Source organism: Misgurnus anguillicaudatus, chromosome 25, assembly GCF_027580225.2.
Source record: "Misgurnus anguillicaudatus chromosome 25, ASM2758022v2, whole genome shotgun sequence".
Classification (NCBI taxonomy): domain Eukaryota; kingdom Metazoa; phylum Chordata; class Actinopteri; order Cypriniformes; family Cobitidae; genus Misgurnus; species Misgurnus anguillicaudatus.
In genome coordinates this window covers 13,389,106-13,410,388 of record NC_073361.2, presented here as the reverse complement: position 1 = coordinate 13,410,388, position 21,283 = coordinate 13,389,106, and the positions used below count along the sequence as shown (strand labels likewise).

Below are 21,283 nucleotides of genomic sequence, written 5' to 3'. Positions count from 1 at the left end.
TGTAACACATTGTATGGCTTGGATTGAGGTGTAACTGTCCAATACTTGACCTAACGTTACATGTATATAGATGCACTCACTGTGTGTATTGTTGTTTAAAATAGTATGTCGTCATCAGTATTGAAGAGATTTAATCTAAAACCATATAAATAGTTAGACTTTAAGGGTAAACTATATTATACTCTACAGTAACTTGTATGAAATATAGCCAGATGCACTTCAGCAGCAAGTTTGTTTGTGTAGCTAATCATAATGCTTGAGATATTAAAGAGCACCTATTGTCAGATTCACGTTTTTAAATTTCCTTTGGTGTGTAAGTATGTATTAGTACATGTTAATGATATGCAAAAGGTACAAACCCCAAAGTAAACGATTACGCGAGTTATTGTCTACAACGTAAATCTCTTTTCTTGGACTACAAAACACACAGATTGTAGGCAACAATTTACTTCCTGGGATTGGTGATGTAGTAAAGACGGACATTATTCAGGCCATTTACAACGTACAGATTAGCTGGCCAATCAGGGACACAGAGCTTTTCAATTCCATGCGTTTCAGGAAAAGAGTAACATCTGGAGCTACAAAAATGTACGGTATGTGGAAAATTATGTGTTTTCCACATGAACACATTGTATTATACACAAAATAACGTTGATTTTTAGCAATGAAATAGGTGCTCTTTAAACAACTATTTTGGTCACTGTGATTTTTTTGTAATATGCTTTGTATATTTGCCCATTAACCTCAGACGTCACAAAGCCGAACTGTGATTGGGTTCTTTATATGCCATTCACTTTTGGGTGGTCCCTGGCTGATCCTCAAAACCCACACCGAGTTCTTACTGTTTTGGGTAAGAGCGCCACATGGTGGATAATAGCGGAAATAAGGATTGTCGTAAAATCTCGTCATTGTCAGGGAACCGTTTTCTCCTAATTGATTCTCTTAAAGACACACTATGCAGTTATTTTACCTTAATATAACAGTTTCAAAGTTATTTCAGTGGTAAACAAAGTCATAGTAAGGCGAATCATCCTCCTGTTGAAGCTCGGGGAGGACGCCGCTACCAAAACCAGCAATGCAAGCTTGAGAGAACCGCCCCTGAAAAATCTCGCGAGAATCACGACTTGCTTTCCGCCAACGACGTCACACACGTTAGGCTTGTTCAACTTTGTGTGGCGCTGCAAGAACCGACCACCGGATGACGTCAAAGTACCGCGAGAATGATCCGAGATGGCACTTTGACATCATTCGGCTGTCGGTTCTTGCAGCGTTGCATAAAGTCGATCAAGCCTATAACAACAACTGCACGCGCGAATTTAAGACGTGAGGCTAAACGATTTAAAAGTTAAGAAAGCGCGTTCGGAAGAGAGTAGGAAAAGGAAAAAAGAATCTGACCGCATTAGGAACCGGACAAGAGTCCCACTCGGTCAGGTTTTTACTCGTTGGCATGAGCTAAAAGACAGCACTGGAGGGATGCTGATCTAGCGATCTTGTTGATGGACTAGTAAGTAAATCTCTCATTTGTAAACTTGTTTGCGGTCTATGTTGTATGTTGTTGCGCTTGCTTGTAGTATGTCATGCGATTATCATGACAACAGTTGTAAATATCTCACATAATTATCAGGACATAAATAAGCCTAGAGGTTGTAAATAGTGTAAACATGCACACATTTGCAAACTATTATGATAAATAGCAATAATCATGTATAGTGACATTATAGCGAACAATGTTATGAAATAATGCAACGTACACAATTAACTTTGTCATGGCATCTTGTAATGTTTTCTTGTGATTTAGCTGCAATCATGTAAAAACATTATAAGCTAGCAAACGCGGTACTTTATTATTATATGCACTCTACACTTAAAATAAACTTCTTATTATCCTATTAACATCACAGTAGTTTACTAGACTATGCAGTAGCCTAATATTTGTATGAAATTGTGAAACATTACCTGGTCATTATCTTTGGAGTACTAGAGTGTAAAATTACGACAGTTGCAAGTATTCTCCAGCGACTCTAGGGGTCGCTGTTTGACAAAAACGCCGAAATGCATAGAGCGGCTTTAATTGAATGGCGGGGAAAGAGTTAACATTTACCTAAATATGTTCAACTTTAAACATTAGTTGATGCCTAAACTAGCTTAAATAGTCAATGAACAATTTTATTTGTAGTAATTAACATTAACAAAGAAGATTAATGAATGCTGTAAAAACATATCACTCATTGTAAATTCATGCTACTGTAGCAATGTTATTGAGTCTGTAAGAGTCTCTAATATATGATCATGTTTCATTATTTTTAAATGGCATTACATCAAGTGTTGTCACATTTGGTGGATTATTTGGTATCTAATTTTTTCATAATAATTTGAATTCATAGGCTTTGTTTGCCATCTTAAGTTTCAAACTATAATTGGGATTTTAGACAAGCACTGTTAGACAATGCCCTCATTTGTTGTATTGTGAAAGTAAGCAGGTAATTGGATGAGTAAAAAAAAATAAAGGCCTTGGTGACTTTTTTTAGTGTAAAACAAACAATTAATTTTATATTAAAATGTATATATATATATATATATATATATATATATATATATATATATATATATATATATATATATATATATATAAGTTTTTATTTTTATTGAAGACAGCATAACTTTCATAAGAACACATGCATTCATCATTAAACTAATCCAGAATGACTCCACTAAGTTAAAGCAACTGCAAAAGTATCATCAAGGTTTAGGAAATGGTTAATTTTATTATTTAACATTTTTGGAATCATTAATTTTTAGCACAGCCAAAAACTTTATTGACCAGTCAGCAACCATGAGCAAAATGATTTATTATATAAATTGCATTCTGTTAATGTATTCTATATTAAGTTCCATTTATAATGAATTCAAGCTTTTTTGCAAAAGCACTTACATCAGTAATTTATAGTACTGTCTTACTTCATTCATTCTGTTGAATCATGTTGTTGTCCAGACTAAAATAAACATCTTCATTTTCTTTATTACACTCTTGTCCAAATGTACATGTCATAGTTTAATATGCACATTTTATATTTAAAGGACAGTACCAAAGTGGCAGATATACTACTGTATTTCTGCCAATGTATTTATAGTGTAATATAAATAATTTATGCAGGTCATAGAGATCTAGTCAGTTCAGCCCTAGTATTACTATTCAGTGTACAGTAGAGTACTAGGATTCATTAAGCTTCCAGCATTTTGAATGTTTATTGAGAGAAATGCCGTAGGTCTTTGCCTGTGTAGGATCCAAACCTTGGATTGGGGTGGGTGTTGCTTCTTAAAACTTCACATCATAAAGCATTTCATTTTTTGGTGCTATCCCTCCAGTTCACTACACTGCTGCACATTGTGGTATATACAAATGTAAGCTTTCTTGTGCTTGTTTCTTTACTGCAGACACTTTATCTGCTTAAAACACTCATTGCTGGAACAACCTGCTGTGTGTTGTGACACAGGCTGGTGAGCAAACAATAAGAAGGTTGTTTTACTTGTTTTGGAGCACAACAGGGGGCTGAGTAGATCTGGTCTATAAGTGCTTGCTAAAGCAAACATTACTAGTTACATTTCCATTACCCTTCAAATTGCAATAGTATTCCTAATGGAAACATGTCTCGCAAGAACTCCCATATATCTTCGTTTTCCCACTTAAATTAAGTGTTTTTAGGCAATTTAAAAAAAATTACATGGCAAAACAGTTTTTGCAGTTTATATTTTATTATGTGGTCACCTGATAATTCTTTAAAAAACATAAATAACCCCTCATACATGGCTGCAACAACTATAAAGGAGTTTCCTTGTCAGTAATACTTTGATACCAAACCTGCATTTCTTTTGATTAAAAGTAATTGCTAGTGCGGTTAATGCGATATACGTAAACATCAACATCCGTCACCATGATTTTTGTAATGACTTGCAAAAGGAAAAACATGCTTTTGGTTCGCATAACATTTTTTAATGGAAACGCTGTCATCTTGTTAGGGTTGCAAAGGGGCCGAAAGTTTCAGGAAACTTTCCATGGGAACTTCATGTGAGGAATTTTGGAAAATTCCAAATCGGAAACTTAACTGGAATTTATTAGCCTGGCTAACACCAAACCAGTATCATAAAGAATGAGACATGGTCTGGGAACCATATGCTCAGTTTCTCGTATTTGAGGCGTGGTTTACGAATGCCCAGAGCCGTTTATTGGGCGCTACGAATGTCTATCAAATGCGTCTGTACGTAGCTCATAGCCAATTGTTTCAATTATACCAGATTACGTATATAGAGCGACATAAATGCAAGCGTCAACAACTTTTATCAGGTATGTGTGCACTAGGGATTCTCAGATTGATCGGCCGATAATGCTTGCTATGCTTCTCAATGAAATACAGTGAAATGCCGCTACATCCAAAAGCCAAAATGCACTGTAGACGAAGAACAATACACATGCAGCTATGATGACACGCAGCTCCAGGAAATGGCTTAAGGATATATTTATATTGCTGTTCTTCAAACCTTTTCAGGTATTATTATGATAATAAAGAATATGTATAATAATTATATTTGACAAGTGTTGCTTTTTCAAATGCATGTTGTAAACGATTCAAACTTACAGCGATTTCAGATCGATAAGGACTTACTGATCAAAAGCCGTAGTACGTGAAATAGCTGTGAATAAGACCGGCTGCCCAATTCAGAATAGTGATTGGCCACGTATTTTTAGTGGATATTGGCATTGATCGGAGCACCCCTAGTGTGCACAAAGCTGAAAGGTATGCAACTAAACTGGTAGCTGTATATTGATATTGAAAAGCAACACAACATAGTGGCACTGTGACAACCACAGGCATAATGACAATATGATATTAATAAATACCACTTACCATTTATAAGTTAAATCGACTTCGTTGACGAAGATGCCTAGCTGTTTGGTCCTAAACTCCATGGCTATCATGTCAAACATCCTTCTTGAATATGAAATTGTTTAACAGCAAAAGTTGCTCTTTTTTTTAAAAAAATAAACTTGCGTCCAAAACTACTTCGAACACTATCTAAGGCTGCACTGAAAAGTAACTTGGCATTTGCTGCCGTGTTGGATGAACAAAACTGCTTCGGTGTGTCGCATAGACGTCGTCATCGTCTTGGTGCCTCCTCTCAGTTCTGTGATTGGTTCCCTATTTCAGGGGAAAAATAGGTCCATGGTTTCCATGCTAGACTTGCAGCGTGAATAAATTTGCACGCAAGGCAGCATGGGGAAACCCAGGCTAGGAATTTATGGAAACTATTTGGAATTTTGGGGAAAGTTATATAAAACTATAACATATACAAACATAAATAAACATTTTGTGGTCATAAGCAGACATGCATGCAAGGTAATAAAAAAACAATCCTGACTATATTTGGCTCATCAAGCTATGGATTTATTTGATAATTTTTATTTTATGTATTTGATAAAAGAAATGCAGGCCTGGTGAGCATAAGAGACTTTCATAAACATTAAAAATAGTAACGTGTCCAAACTTTTGGGTGGTACAGTAATTCTGTATGATAACAGAAAACTGGCTAGCAGAATGTAGAAGAAAGAGCATCACAGCTTGAACTAGCTACATGATGGCTAGTCTCATATATTTTCAATGAAATAGTGCTAGCTTACACTAGATATTATCTGACTTTATCTGTGCATGTTATGGAAGAATGCAAGTTATTGCAGGGGGTGTGGCCTCAATGGCCCTTCAGTAAGCAGTGTGATATGTGCATGCGACTGAGGAATGTGCATGGTAAAAATTCAACTGAAACTGCATTAAATCTTGTTATTTTAAACAAAATTATGCTTTATATGCTTTAAAATTTTGTTAATTCCATGTATTCTTGTTAAGTCCCATATATTCCCATAGAAAGTTTCCAGTCTTGAAAATTCCCAGAATTTTGCAACCCTACATCTTTTAATCAAAATGTGGAAAATATAAAGTTATTTGCAAATCTGTAATTGAAATCAGGCTACTGTAACTATTGCCTGTACTTAAAGTTAATGTCATATTAATGTTCATATTCCTCATCCTATTCCTAAGTATAAAACATTCATAGTGTAGTGACATAAGTTATCACGGTTATCAATATTATCATGGTTTTCTTAAATTGAGATGGAAATGTTAAAAAAGAACTGATACACACACTAAACATTTTTTAACAAGTTTTATTTTTGAAAATCAGGCATCAACAAATACAATTAGCAGCTATATGCCCTTTTTTAAGCATAAACTTTTAAAATCTACTTTTAAAATGATAAAGCCGACAAGACCTACCTGCTAAAAAACATTTTTTAACAAAACACTGTTAAATTTTTTAATAACACTTTAAATGTGTGTTAGGAGGACTATCTCTACGTTGAATTTAGGGCTGTCCCATTACTCCATTCATTTTGAGGAGTTTAAAAAAATCCTTGAGTACATGCCGAGTACTCCTTATAGCGGAGATGCACTTTTGATGAAATAAACTAGAAAATGACAACATTATCAGAAGCATCTCTCTCTCTCTCTCTCTCTCTCTCGTTCGGTCGGTAAATCGATGGATCGTGCGCACATACACCGTGCGTGTGGATCAACTCCTGCATAAAGGCAAAAATGTGCATCCAAATTTTGGAAGTTAGATGACTCTGCTGCAGCGGGCAGGCATAAGATTTATAAAAACACACTTGAGAAGAAATGCGCAGCAACTCAAAAAGACTTGTTTCTAAGACCATTACAATTTGGCGCTTTGTTTTCCGAAGCTCGTGGAGGCATGGAGCAGTATACACAGTTATTAACTTATGTGCAATCTACCGGCATTGCATTTGCGATCGACTGGTCGTATTGGACACTCCTACATCAAATAAACATTAACATGGAGCCCTGAGATGTATGAACCTGTTTTAATGAACAATACCTTAAAATAAGAACATCAAATGCACACATAAGTAACGCATTAAAACACAGTGCACCTGTTACTGCCTTCCGCCACGCCTTCTCGTGCAAAAACCAATGTTGCATGCGCGCGCCTGCTTCAAGCTGATTCTGTCTGGACAGGATTTACCGCGAGCTTTCAAAATCACGGTAATCAAACACGGTTGTAATGATAATTACATTTTAAACGATAATACTAACCGTCAGGACATTTTATCATGGTAAATCGTGAAACGGTAATCGTCCCATCCCTAAACGTATCTTTTTCACCCATTGGACATTATTTGAAATATTATCCTATCCTCAATTCCTTGCTTGATTCCAACATTTTTGGCTTGTATTAGGATTGTGTATGTCTGTGTTGTGTCAGATCTGCTTGTTACAGAAGAGCATCCTGCGCTTGCTTCTCATTAGGATTCGTCTCACAGACACACTGCTGCAGAAAGAAGTAACTCTGGATTTGATTCATCTCACTGTTTCTGTGCCAACTGATTTAAAGTCACTGACCATAGACCTTCAAAAGCCTTCAAAATGAATTTTGCCCTGTGTCTTTAAACAGCCTGAATAAAGTCTCTCTGTGTTTTCCTTTATTTGTGTTCAAATGCTCTCTTTGTATTTGGAAGACCACCCGGGTCCTCTGTGTACCAGATTCCCATTTGTACCATTCTCAGCTAGTCACAGATGACAGCTGGTTCAGTATACAATTAGTTATTCTCTTTTAGCTTCTGTTTGGTGCTAACATTATTGTTAAACCTTTGCAAAAATTGGTCAAATGACTCTGTGGACTTACTTTGGCTGCATTTATACTTGCGTACATTCGGATGTTGTCCTCGTACAAATTGAAAAAAACGTAAACATGATTGAAATGCTATTTGATCTGAGTGTCCTGCTATTTGATCTGAGTTAGTTGAGGGTTGAATGGATCTCAGTGCAATTTACATGCAATTCGGTCAGCGTCACACAAACATGGAGGACATCAAGGCATGGAGTAGATCAGATACATGTATATTGTAAAATTTGCTTTCGCACCTGAAAGTTGCATAGTCATTCATAATCTGTGAAGGAAGCCCACTTTTCCCAGCACATTTGTCAATGATTTCGGACCCGTATGTTTTTTTTACTGTTTCAACTGCAGTGTCTGTCCAATGTATTATTATGTGCATCGATCTCCTCATCCTCCCCATTTGACAAGATTTGTAAAATCTCCAGTGACTGAAACTAGTTTTTAAAAGAAAATGTACCACTTCAGTTCGACTTTTTCAGTTTTCAACTGCAGACTTACTTAAATATTGCGTGGAAGACAGAGATCCGATCAGATATCCAGATACAGAAACCACTTGATGTTGGCAAACACCCCGTGTCCTTCCTGGCTGATGATCTGAACGGCTTAATTGGATCACAGTGGCTATGTTTACATGCACAACTGAATTTACACAATCGACTGAATTTAATCCGATTTCAGGTTACCACAGTACAGTTTACATGCACCCTAAACCTTGCAATCTGATTAAAATGTTTGTTTACATGTGCATTTTATATAATCCGAACCAAACGTCTGCGTAAGCACACAGCCGGGGTTGCCAGATTCATGTATCAAAACCATCCCTATGGACATTCAAAACTAGCCCAAAAGCTCAATGACTATTTACAGCCCAAATACCAATAACAAATTAACAAAATCCTTTCATTCAACCCACAGAAAAATAAATAAAAAGCAGAGGATTTGGCAACGCTGTGCAAATTTGGATCCTATCAACCTCATTTGTATTGATTAGGGTGTTTACATGAAGGCTTTTCAATCTGATTGAGCCATCAATCCGATTACAATCGGATTATTTGGTTGCATGTAAACGTAACTAATGATCTAACCAATACTGAACCAGCTAATGTCAAGTCTAAAGGCAGTACCTAGTACCTGATACTTTTTTAGTATCACCTGGTTGAGGTTCCAAGTGAGCCGTACCGATACTAAAATGTGAAGTGTAAATACTGCAGATCACTGATTGGTCAGATGTTTACAAACAACTGTTCAACAGCAGGGACCATATTTGTTTGTTTCTAATAAAATATGTTTTTCTTTCCTGAAAATAGATCAGTGATGCCTTTCAGAAGAAAGTACAGAACAAGATCAAAGATCTTCTCCAGCAAATGGAGGAGGGCTTGAAAACTGCAGATCCCCATGACTTTTCCACCTATACGGGCTGGACAGGTGAATACCTAACACATCTGCATGCTTAACATACTTAAACAGTTAATGTTTAGGATTTTTATGATCTATTTGTCATTTTTTTGACTTTCCACTAACAGGGTACAATAACATATTGGTTGCTTGTTACTTTTTTGAAAGCACACATGTCAAGCACACCAGTGTCAATTGCATGCAACCCTGTTACCACTTGCTTTTCGAGTATTAAAGGGGCCATATTATGAAAATCTGACCTTTTCTATGTTTAAGTGTTATAATTGGGTCCTCAGTGCTTCTATAAACCTAGAAAATGTGGAAAAAAACCAGTAACTAACTTAGTTTTGGTAAACCATTCTCTGCAAGCATGTGAAAAAATAGTTCATTGAAATTTGACTCCCCTTGTGATGTCAGAAGGGGATCTTATTGTAGTAATACAACCGTGGCACTGCCATTTAGTGCACAGAGAGAGAGAGAAATACAGCACAAATGTGTTTCAATATCAACAAACCATTATTATAGCGATCAGTGTTTGCATTTCATCAGCTCATTTGCATTTAAAAGGACACCCCCAAAACATGCACATTTTTGCTCACTAATCTAAAAAGGGGCAATTTTAGCATGCTATAATAAATTATTCATATGGAATTTTGAGCTTAAAATACACATAGGTACTTTGGGGATACCAAAGATTTATTTTATATCTTAAAAAATCTGTGAAATGTCCCCTTTAAGAAAAATGAAATGGAAAATTAATTAAATTATATATTTTTTCAATTTTAACATAAACTTCAATGTTTATTGCTTAAAGTTTGTGTAAAGTGATATCAAAAATGTGTTCAGAGTTTGTCACACCACAAAAAAATACAGGCATCAAATTTGAATGATAATAAAATTGCCAAGTAACTAAGAAAAATACGTTATCAAAATGTTGGAAAAATAAGCACCATTCTTTGCTCTCAAATGCTAGGGGCGTGTCTGCTGTTTGTGCTGAAACCACACCCACTTGTGGGAATGCTACCGTCTCAAAACTTTTAAATACAGCTATAACCTGAATCGATGCTCGCAATTGTGTTAGGGGCGGAGCCATGGTTGGTGGCTCCAGTGCATCATCGAGCCACCGTTTTAGCCTCGCCCAAATATTCCTGATTACAGAAATGGTGGAATTTTGTTTAACGAAACTCCACAATTCTCTAAAATGACTTTACACAGACTCTAAGTCAAATACTATGGAAGGTTTTTTTGGTCTTTTTTTAAATTAATTAATTAAATTATAAAATAATTAATTAAATTATAAAATAATTAATTGAATTATAAAATAAAAAATAAAATCGCAAAATATGTCCCAAATTTGAAAATGAAATGCTAAAATAAAAATTAAAACATTATAATAAATTATTTCATTTTCATTTTTAACTTGATGAAGCATCATTCCGGCCAAATTGAAAAATTTAATTAAATTGATGATTTGACATTTCATTTTCAATATAATCTTGAGTCAAGACTGACAATATTAAAATAAAAAGGCAAGCTTGAAAAGGAATCTTTAAATACATTTTTTAAAAGGCTTTTTATTCATGCCCAAGCAATAATAGGGACAAAATTAAAATGTAAAGTTCAGTTTTAATTTCATGTTCTGTTTTTCTTTTTCATTTTCGTTTTAATTTTCGTGTTCATTTTTATTTTCAACTTGTATGCAAATTCAATGTTAGTCAGTGGGTGGGGCTTACTTGCTTAAAAAAGGGGGATTGGCTGAAGCAGTTGTTCAGTGTTGCCAACTCAGTGACTCTATTGCTTGCCAACTTAGCGACCTTGTTGCTGCATCTGGCGACTTTTGGACTCATTTGGCCGGGCTTGGCGATTGTTTGGATGGATATTTGCTTCGCATCTTTGCAGGTGGGCTGCTGTGTCGATTGTGCTGGCCCGCGGGTGCCGGGTGGCGCTGTCGCGGTGGAATGTGCGTCTACCCTCTGTGCGTGGAGCGGCATTTGGACTGTGCGAGCTGACGCGTGGATTGTTTGCATTTCAAGGGAGGAGCAAACATTGGGGGAGGCTGGTCCGCTGTTGTGTGTTTGCATGTTTTTGCACATCTGATCCGGTGTGGCGTCAGTCATTCTCATATGCTTACACATACAGTATCACGCAGTGTGATAATTGTGCAATACATTCGCCGAAATCCGGGAAGGACTGGTGTATCATATGCTCTCAAAATTGAAATTTGCCGTATAGCACTATAATCACACTGCGTGTTATTTGTATGCATTTCATGAGAATGGACATACACAGCGACCAGTAACTTAATTTGAAGCGGGCACACCGGAGCAGACTTCAGCCTTTGTGACGGGGTTCAGCTTCGGCCCAGTTTTAAACCCTGCATATTTGTAAGTGGTCCTCATTTGTAACGCTGATTTGTTGGCTGTGACCGTACGGGATTTTGTTTTACCGCGGTGAAGAAGCAACAAAATCACGCGGTAGGGTGTTACAGCAGAACAACCCACCCAAGCAGTAATCTTATACATTATTAAAACAACTCATTATATTAGCAATAACAACATTCAATAATATGTATTTCTATATGCCGTGACATCACCGCACCGCATTTATGTGCGTAGCTCGTCTTTTACGCTTCAGCTATGGTCAGAACTGCAGCCTATGTTGTGTCCAGTGCAGTGTACAGAGTAGACCCCGAAAGACTCACATTGGGGTGATACTTGTGGGGTGGTACAGACAGCACAGATAATGTTCATTTAAAAGTAAGTGACTGTTTGTGTATGTCTGCAATTCATTGAACTGACGCCTCACCGGATCAGATGTGTGAAAATACGCATATACATAACAGCGGACCAGCCTCTTTTAATGTTTGTTCCTCCTTTGAAATGTAAACAATGTACTCGAATCTCATCCACGCGTCAGCTCGTACAGTCTAAATGTTGCTCCATGCACAGAGGCCACATTTCACCGTGACAGCGCCACCCGGCACTCGTCGGCCAGTACAATCGACACAGTAGCCTATCTGTGCAGATGTGAAGCTAGTGTTCATCCAAACAGTCGCTAAGTTTGGCTAAATGAGTCTAAAAGTCGCTAGATGTAGCAATAAGTTCGCTAAGTTGGCAAGCAACAGAGTCACAGAGTTGGCAACACTGAACACTGCTTCAGCCAATCCCCTTGTTTTAAGCAAGTAAGCCCCACCCACTGACTAACATTGAATTTGCATACAAGTTGAAAATAAAAATGAACACGAAAATTAAAACGAAAATGAAAAAGAAAAACAGAACATGAAATTAAAACTGAACTTTACATTTTAATTTTGTCCCTATTATTGCTTGGGCATGAATAAAAAGCCTTTTAAAAAATGTATTTAAAGATTCCTTTTCAAGCTTGCCTTTTTATTTTAATATTGTCAGTCTTGACTCAAGATTATATTGAAAATGAAATGTCAAATCATCAATTTAATTAAATTTTTCAATTTGGCCGGAATGATGCTTCGTCAAGTTAAAAATGAAAATGAAATAATTTAATATAATGTTTTAATTTTTATTTTAGCATTTCATTTTCAAATTTGGGACATATTTTGCGATTTTATTTTTTATTTTATAATTTAATTAATTATTTATTTTATAATTTAATTAATTAATTTAAAAAAGACAAAAAAACTTCCATAAAATACAACCACTTAACCGTAGTACTAAAGTTATTAAAAAAATAAAATATAAAAAAGTAACAATAAACCAACGTTCATATAAATTTGCAACTCTTTTTACCCTGTTACCATATTGATTTTTGTAATATGTGCAAAAATGACAAATACTTAAAGAACATCCTATCCTGTTTTCTGATAGGACTGTTTTGTACAATATTTTGTGCTGGAAAGTTAACTTTCATGCTACACTGAAAAAAAATGATTCATTGAATTTAATCCATTTTTTGAAGGTAAGTGGTTGCAATCAATTTATTTAAGCTACATTTAAACAAAAAATGATTAGTAAAGTAAAATAAAATATAAAACTTTTGTTTAAATGTAGCTTAAATAAATTGATTGCAACCACTTACCTTAAAAAATTTATTAAATTCAATGAATCATTTTTTTCAGTGTAATATATATGAAGAGTTTGGTTCCAAAATGCGATAAACCCTATAAAAAAAATTTGTTACCACCAAAATCAGTATTGTATCTGGTCAGTATTAAAAAGTGAATTCTCTTTTTACGCAAAATCTGATATCCGCTTTGTTTTGTCTTCTTTTCTTTTTTCCCCAAAACGCGATAAACACCAGCCGTTTTTATAATAAATCTTTGAAAATCAAATGATGGATTTGAATTTTATGTTTTTATAATCTAAAAATGCTATGTAAAAGTTTATAACAGAAAATAGTGGTTTTCATCTTCTCACTTTCTTGGTATAGAAAACATGTTTTTACCGAAATGGATTTATTTCGTTTTGGAACCAAACCCTTCATATATATACTGGTATTAGATAAAAGTGGATTAATTCATTACATTCATTGAGTTTTTGCTGGCATCTCAATGCTTTGAAAGATGAATGTCGTCTCCAGGAATAGCCCTGCTGTACCTGCAGCTTTACCGCGTGACCGACGAAGCCTCGCACCTGCAGCGCGCTCTGGATTACGTCAAGCGGACGCTGCGAAACCTGAACGGCCGCCGTGTCACCTTCCTCTGTGGAGATGCCGGGCCATTAGCTGTAGGTGCAGTGGTTCACCACCACTTAAAAAACCAGGCTGAGTCCCAGGAGTGTCTCACTAAGTAAGAACCATTTTCACTCTCTTTGGCTTTCTTTAGTTTGATTGTAATGGACATTCATTATGAACTGGGTTAGCCTGAGCATTGGTTGGGAAGATTATTGGCTGATTTTAGGTCAAAAAATATGCGTACTTGTCTAATTGACAGAAGTATTACTACCAAAATACACAAATACACGTTTCTGATTAAATGTGTAAAATAATTGTTGCATTTCAGCAATTTGTGTATGTTTTAAGTTAAACTGTTATATAATGTACCGTATGAATGTAAGTTATATTGCCCATCAGCCACTATCGAAATTGATAGATGACAGAAAACCCATATTGTTGGACCATAAAGTTAGAATTTAGGAGTTTGTTACACACTTGTCCTTGAAGCGTGTCTATCCTCAGGTGCCGAACATTTTGCAGAGAGAACATTGTAGTGTTTTAGATACACAACTATAAATGCAGGAATGAGTTTGAGTTTGAGATTGCTTTGCTTTGCTTCTGTGAAGCTTATAAGTGTTTAGAAACACACCCTTTTGTGATATTAATACATCTGTCTGGCTCATGCAGTCTGTGTGGATCTTATTCATAGGGTGATATGTTGTTCATGCTGTGTGCTCGGTACCCATTCCTCTGATGAATTGTCTGCTAGACTGCAGCTCTCAGCATGAGCCTGTTTATATACCCATAAACCCTGATCTAATGTCACACACATATTGCTCTCGATTCATTGCGTTTTTCACAAGCAGGTTTGGTTAAAAGTGCCAAAACATAAACATAGAGCATAATCTCAATATAGTCTGAAGTGTTAATTTTTTCTATGTTAAAGCTGCAATCTGTAACTTTTGTCTTTCTGTCGCCATCTCTGTTTAAAGCAAGAGATTGCGAGTTAGTTGTAGAGTTACTTTCTTTCAAACCCGAGTGTCCCGATTTCAGTTTTCTCTCGTTTCAGTTTGTTTACATATATGTGACCCTGGAGCACAAAATCAGTCTTAAAGGGACACTCCACTTTTTTTGAAAATATGCTAATTTTTCAGTTCCAATAGAGTTAAGCATTTGATTTTAACAGTTTTGGAATCCATTCAGCTGATCTCTGGCTCTGGCGGTACCACTTTTAGCATAGCTTAGCATAATCCATTAAATCTGATTAGACCATTAGCATCACGCTCAAAAATAACCAAAGCCGATATGGCTAGGAACTATACTCTCATTCTGGCATAAAAATTAAGGACTACGCTGCCATAACATGGCAGGAGGTGCAATGATATTACGCAGCAGCCGAAAATTGTCCCCTTAGTAACTTTCAATAGCAGGGGACTATTTTCAGGCGCTGTTAAAATTGCGCCTCCTGCTGCCATGTTACGGCTGCGAAGTCTTAGATTTTTATGCCAGAATGAGAGTATAGTTCCTAGCCATATCTGCCTAGAAAATCACAACTTTTAATTTTCTGTTGGTCTTAGTACACGATGTTACTACAGAAGAGTCAAGTTTTTAATAAGAAAAATATCAAAACCATTTGGTTATTTTTTAGCGGGATGCTAATGGTCTAATCAGATTCAATGGATTGTGCTAAGCTATGCTAAAAGTGGTAGCGTCAGACCCAGAGATCAGCTGAATGGATTCCAAAACTGTAAAAATCAAATGTTTAAAGGGAAACTTCACCCATTTGCATTAAGCTTTGTACCGTTAGAACCCCAGTCATGTTTTTGAATGGTCGTGCACCATTCCCTCAGTTTCCCCTGAGAGGGGAGAAATACTGATTTCAGTGAGGCACTTCCTTCTTTCAATGATGCAAAAATCGTCATTTTGCGTCATTGAAAGAAGGAAATCCTGTATCTCTATTGAGTGTGAAAGACTACAGACACTCATTCCTCATTTTTCCAAGGTGGGGGCTATGGGTGGGACCCACTCACGCTTCAGACCAATTACAGATAAGTGGGTGGGACTTACGAAAATATACGAACACAGACCGAAAAAAACGACCAGCCGCCATCTTTATGCTAAGCTAAGCTAAACAGAAGTTGTGGAGCGAGCCAGAATTCATGTTACAATAACAGTGGAAGTTAATCAATATTACATGGAAGAGGGTGATTTTACAAGCGTGATGCTCTAATCCGCTGTTCATTGCACCTTTATGAGCCACAATACTGCAAAGAGCTGAGGCAGATGTAGGAACAGAAGCCCGAGGAGTAGGCCGGAGCCTGGGCGTCGGCTGGGTAGAGGAGCCCGGTGAAGAAGCAGCAACCATCGGCCTCTGCTGCGTAGAGAAGCTTGCCTGTTCTCTCGCTGTGTGGCTTCTTTATAACATTTCTGCATCAGATAAGGATATGGACGCTTGTTTGGTGAAGGTTTCTATGCAAGAGAGGAACTTTGCGCGCGTTTGGAACGTTTATTTCACGGACATGTTTCGGTTTACGAGCAGACGCGCTGCGGAGTATATAAGCTTGGACGGACTCGCGCCGTTTGCTTTCGGTTTAACATTTCTGGATCAGATAAGGATATGAATGTTTGTTTTGTGAATGTTTCTGGTCGCGTGCTTATTTCAAAGACGTGTTTCGGTTTACGAGCACAAGCTCCAAGAGCTGAGGCAGCGCGTCTGTGGAGATATTATGCAGGGGACGCGTTTGTGTGGAGGATGCAGGGATAAACGGACGTCTGACTAAAGTGAGTGGTTATATTTTCTTTGTTATACTAACGTGGCATTTATGTACACAATAGCATATCTGAGCGGTGTTTTATATGTCTATATTGTGAGAGCAGTGAGGCCAATAATAACACAAATGTAATTACAGTAAACAAGAGACAAAAAGAAAATTGGTAAAACTAAATAAACATTTAAAATGCATACACTTTTTTTAAGTACTTGGAAAGACATTTGTACTGTGGATCTGAAACCGCACGTTACTGTTTGAATAAGACTTTGCTACACACCAGGCCAGAGTGTTATTGTGTGTACCACAATGTAACATCACGTTTAAAAGTAAATCATGATTGGTGTCAGTCAGACACAGTGGTGGTGGCTATTTTCTTTGTTTTACTAATGTGGCATTTATGTACATAATAGCATGTCTGGGCCGTGTTCCGATTGGTGGGGGTGGCTTGCGGGGCTGTGCATTGTGGTGCATGGTGGCAGTTGTGGTTTTTCGTGCGGATGTGCTCTGGAGTCGCATTTTGTCTTTTCTCTGTCAAATAGGCACAAAATTCTACATTTATGTTACATTTTGACTACAAATATGACTCACTTTCCATAAAGATTAATGTTCCTATCGGTGAAATGGCCCTTTAACTCTAGGGGAGCATGAAAATGAGTATATTTTCAAAAAAAAAGTGGAGTGTCCCTTTAAGTAGCACAGTTGAATTTGTAGCTAAAGCCTGAAATACACTGTAAAAAGTAATACCTAGATCTAACTTATAAAAAGTGAGGCAAGTGACTGCATGGGAAGTTTTAGGTTGAGTCAACTTTCAACCTTTTTTAAGTATATTGAACACACTAACATTACTTAATATGAATGCAATAAAATTGAGTTGAGTTAACTAATTGTGCTAGTATTACTCAGTTAGATAAACCTTCTTTTCTTGGTACAGGTAGCGTATTTATGGTTAGTTGTTGTTTTTTATGCCGTCAGATGAGGGCTAGAAACGTTTATTCAAACAACACACCCACTCAGTTTCGTTTTGGGCAGCTGTAAAGCGCGACATACTTCAGTATGCAGTCTATGCACAAGCACCAGTCTTCTGAACAATGGTAACTACAAAACTCAAAGAAGAAACAGAAACTCTTCCAAATATCGAAGATAAATGAACATTAAACACTAACAAGTCTTTCTTTTTAGTTAAAAACAAAACAAAAAAGTTTCAATTCAAATTTCACTCTCCAAATGCAGTCCCATGCAAAGCATGCTGGGAACTGCAAGTCCACTGCCTAGTTAGTTGTGTTTACTCAAATAATTCATGTAGTTTTAACACAAAATTAATAAGTTAATTTCTTTCTTACAAATTTAAATCGATTAAAGATAATAAAATTAAGTTGAATTTACTCAATAATGTGTTCATTTAGAATTAATCAATTTATTCCAATTTTTATTTTATTTTAACTCATATTTTGATTAAAAAAACAAGAATTAAATTTTTTTTAATACAGTTTACTCAATTAATTTTTTTAAAATCTACTAAGGCACAGAAACACTTTTTACAGTGTATGTTGTATGGGTCAAAATTATCGATTTTTCTTTTTTTTTGTACATTTTCTAAAGCAAACGACCTATAGGTCTGAAAACACCCTTAGACACGTGAAAGCCAAATTAATTTAAACTAACATTACTTGCAAAATCTGATCTAACAGCTGAAATCATACATTAAATGATTACTATAAACTTACTTTTGCAAATCGGGATATGTTAACTCTTTCGCCGCCAGCGTTTTTAAAAAAAGTTGCCAGCCAGCGCCAGCGTTTTTCATGATTTTCACAAAGGTTTAATGCCTTCCAGAAAATGTTCTTCTTTAAATATATAAACATACAATATATCAAATGAAAGAACATACCCTCTGCTTTCAACAACAACAAAAAAAAAACGTTTCATCCTACCTTCAGTACTTCTTTTGTAATCAGCTTTTGAAAATGGGTAGGTTTTTGCAAAAACACCACATTTTGAGCAAAAAGCAGAGATAATTCCATTTTTGTGATGGACTTTTCATAGAGATCCCATTCAGAGCGATCTTTAAAACAGACACGGACATGCAGCAGCTTGCCATAGGACAATACTTCCAGGTTTAAAAAGTTGTGGAATTGGCGGTATTGCAGAAAGCCGTAAATACTCGTCATTGGCCGCGAATTGTTTTCTCTTGATTTACGAGATATCTCGTCAATGGCGGCGAAAGAGTTAAGGAGAAAGTTAAATTTTTTTTCTATAAACATGCCTAATAACTAATTTTTTATGTTAAACTAGAAATGTTAACAATCGCAGTTTAGTTTTAAAGAGATAGTTCACCCCAACATAATATCATAAATCACTTACCCCTTACTTTCGTTCCAAACCTTAGATCGTCTTTAAAAAAAATGTACAAATATTTTGGATGAAATAGAGGCTTGTGACTTCGTTGCCAGCGAAATTCACATCAGCAGGTCATAGCGGATGCCCTGCTTAAGATATAATTTTTATTTTTGGGTGACCTATCCCTTTAAAGTATTTTCTCAACAGTGTTTTTTTATAATTAATTGCCTCTAGTGGCAACAAATGGAATTGCAAAAATAATATAGTTCAAAAGATGTTTCTTAACACTATTCCTGACCTCCATTGATCCGAGTAGGGCTGATCAAAAATGCTCAAACAGTTAGAAGGTGGTATTTTAATATAGAAAATCTTACACACATCTCATTTAATGTGCAGAGACTGGCTGGTTGTTTAACTCTTTCCCCGACAGCGTTTAAAAAAAAAGTTGCCAGCCAGCGGCAGCATTTTTCATGATTTTCACAAAAGTTTAAAGAACAGACCCTCTGCTTTCAAAAAAAAAAAAATCCTTCCTTCATTTGTTCTCTTTTTATTACCTCTCATTTATGGGTAGGTTTCTTCAAAAACACAAAATTTTATAATTGAGATAATTGCGTTTTTGTCAAAGAATTCTAATAGAGATCACATTCAGAGCGATCATCAAAACATACATGGACATACAGCTGTTTGATCTAGAGCGATACTTCTGGGTTTTATAAGTTGCGTAAGAGCACCACCTGGTGGATAATAGCGGTATTGTGGAAAGCCAGAAATACTCGTCATTGGCAGGGAAAGGGTTAAAGCAACACTAAAGAGTTTTTTTTACCTTAAAGTTTCAGTCATTCATCTACTCGAAACAGGGTGAACGGCACTTTCACATTCGCTTTGCAGCCCTCTATCGGCCAAAACCGCACTAAAGAAGTTCCCAACCGTCGGGTCGCGGTCCTGTAGTTCGAGTGAAAACTACAAAAACTTGCTTTACGATCCAATCAGAGCCAGTTTGCTGCAGTATGCAAAATTATTTACGACAGTGGTAATGGACAATTCCGCTTCCAACCTGTAGGGGGAGCAAAGAGTAAAAAACTCTTTAGTGTTGCTTTAAAATGTCCCATTCGAATAGCAGTACTGATAACTAGAGCACTGATGCTGTAGAAAATCATATGCATTGTTGTAAAAGTTTGGGAAAAAGTATGTGAAAGCCCCTGTGCACAAAGCGAAATCAATAAAGAAATGGTTTACTGATATTGAAGATCTCAACAAAGCCCAGACTTGAACTCTACTTTTGGGATTAATCTGAACCCTGACCGTGAGCCAGAACACATCTCCCAACATCAGTGTCTGACCTCACCGATGCTCTTGTGAGAATGAAAACAAATCTCTACAGCCAGATCCTAACATCAAGCCTTCCCAGAAGAATGTTGCTTTAAGATTTGATTTCACTGGTGTTAATGGAAACCTGTTAAGCAAATGCATTGTTTCAAACACTAGATATGTTCGTGGCATAGAAATAATAATAAATAATAGCTGTAGTACTATTTTACAAAGATCTTACATTTCATTTTTCTGCTGTTTTAGATTGCTTCAGCTCCAGCGTTCCGTACTCAGTCCTGATTCTGACGTTCCAGACGAGCTTCTGTACGGACGGGCCGGCTACCTTTATGCCCTGTTGTACATCAACAAAGAGATCGGGCCTGACACCGTAGATGAGACGACCATTTCTAAGGTGATTATCATGTCACAATTAAACAATTGGGTGCAAAACGTGGTTGCATTTGTGAATAAAAGTGAGACATAACAGGCACTACTGGAAATAAGGATTTGGTCAGCTTATGGAGGATGGTTGTGGGTGTTTGCATGTCTCTTTATTCCAGACGCTGCGTCAGATGTATTAAACCGGTTGACTTGCACCGTAAATGTTTAGTCTCATGTGGGCCGAGTCTTCGCGTGTTGGCCATTGCCCAGTTGCACAGCGTATGTGTGTGGGACGTATGAGGATGCAGTCGGAAAAGAGTGGAGACAAATATTTGTTGGCACACACTATGTATTTCAAATTAGGAGCGATTTATGATTATGTACCCCTGCTGTTCAATTAAAATCAGCACTTGGAGATTTGATGTTTATTAAAACTGCAGATTGTGGTGCAGTAGCACTGAAACTTCAATAGAAATATGCAGCATTTTTTCTATCCTGCTGCATTGCACCCTTTAGGGCTGGAAATAATCAAACAGTGGACACCTTAAGACTGTGTGTGTGTGTGTGCTGTTTTTGAAGAGATTGAATTTGGCAGGGTTGGAAAGGCGTAAAATCTGTGCTCTGCAGTCACACAAAAGGGTTTGGATCACACCCACACATCCTCACCTCCTCTGTGTATAGAGCTGTAGGGATATTTTTAGCACTGGACTCGGGGCTGA

General features: G+C 36.6%; 1 protein-coding gene across 1 annotated transcript in view; it reads left to right on the top strand.

Moving 5' to 3' along the window:
* Positions 1-21,283, top strand: part of lancl2 (LanC lantibiotic synthetase component C-like 2 (bacterial)) — a 41,226-nt gene that overhangs the window by 1,582 nt on the left and 18,361 nt on the right. Inside the window, exons 3-5 of the mRNA XM_055181618.2 lie at positions 9,051-9,168; positions 13,693-13,900; positions 20,448-20,595. Coding sequence (XP_055037593.1) covers positions 9,051-9,168; positions 13,693-13,900; positions 20,448-20,595 — 474 coding nt within the window. The remainder of the gene's footprint in view (positions 1-9,050; positions 9,169-13,692; positions 13,901-20,447; positions 20,596-21,283) is intronic.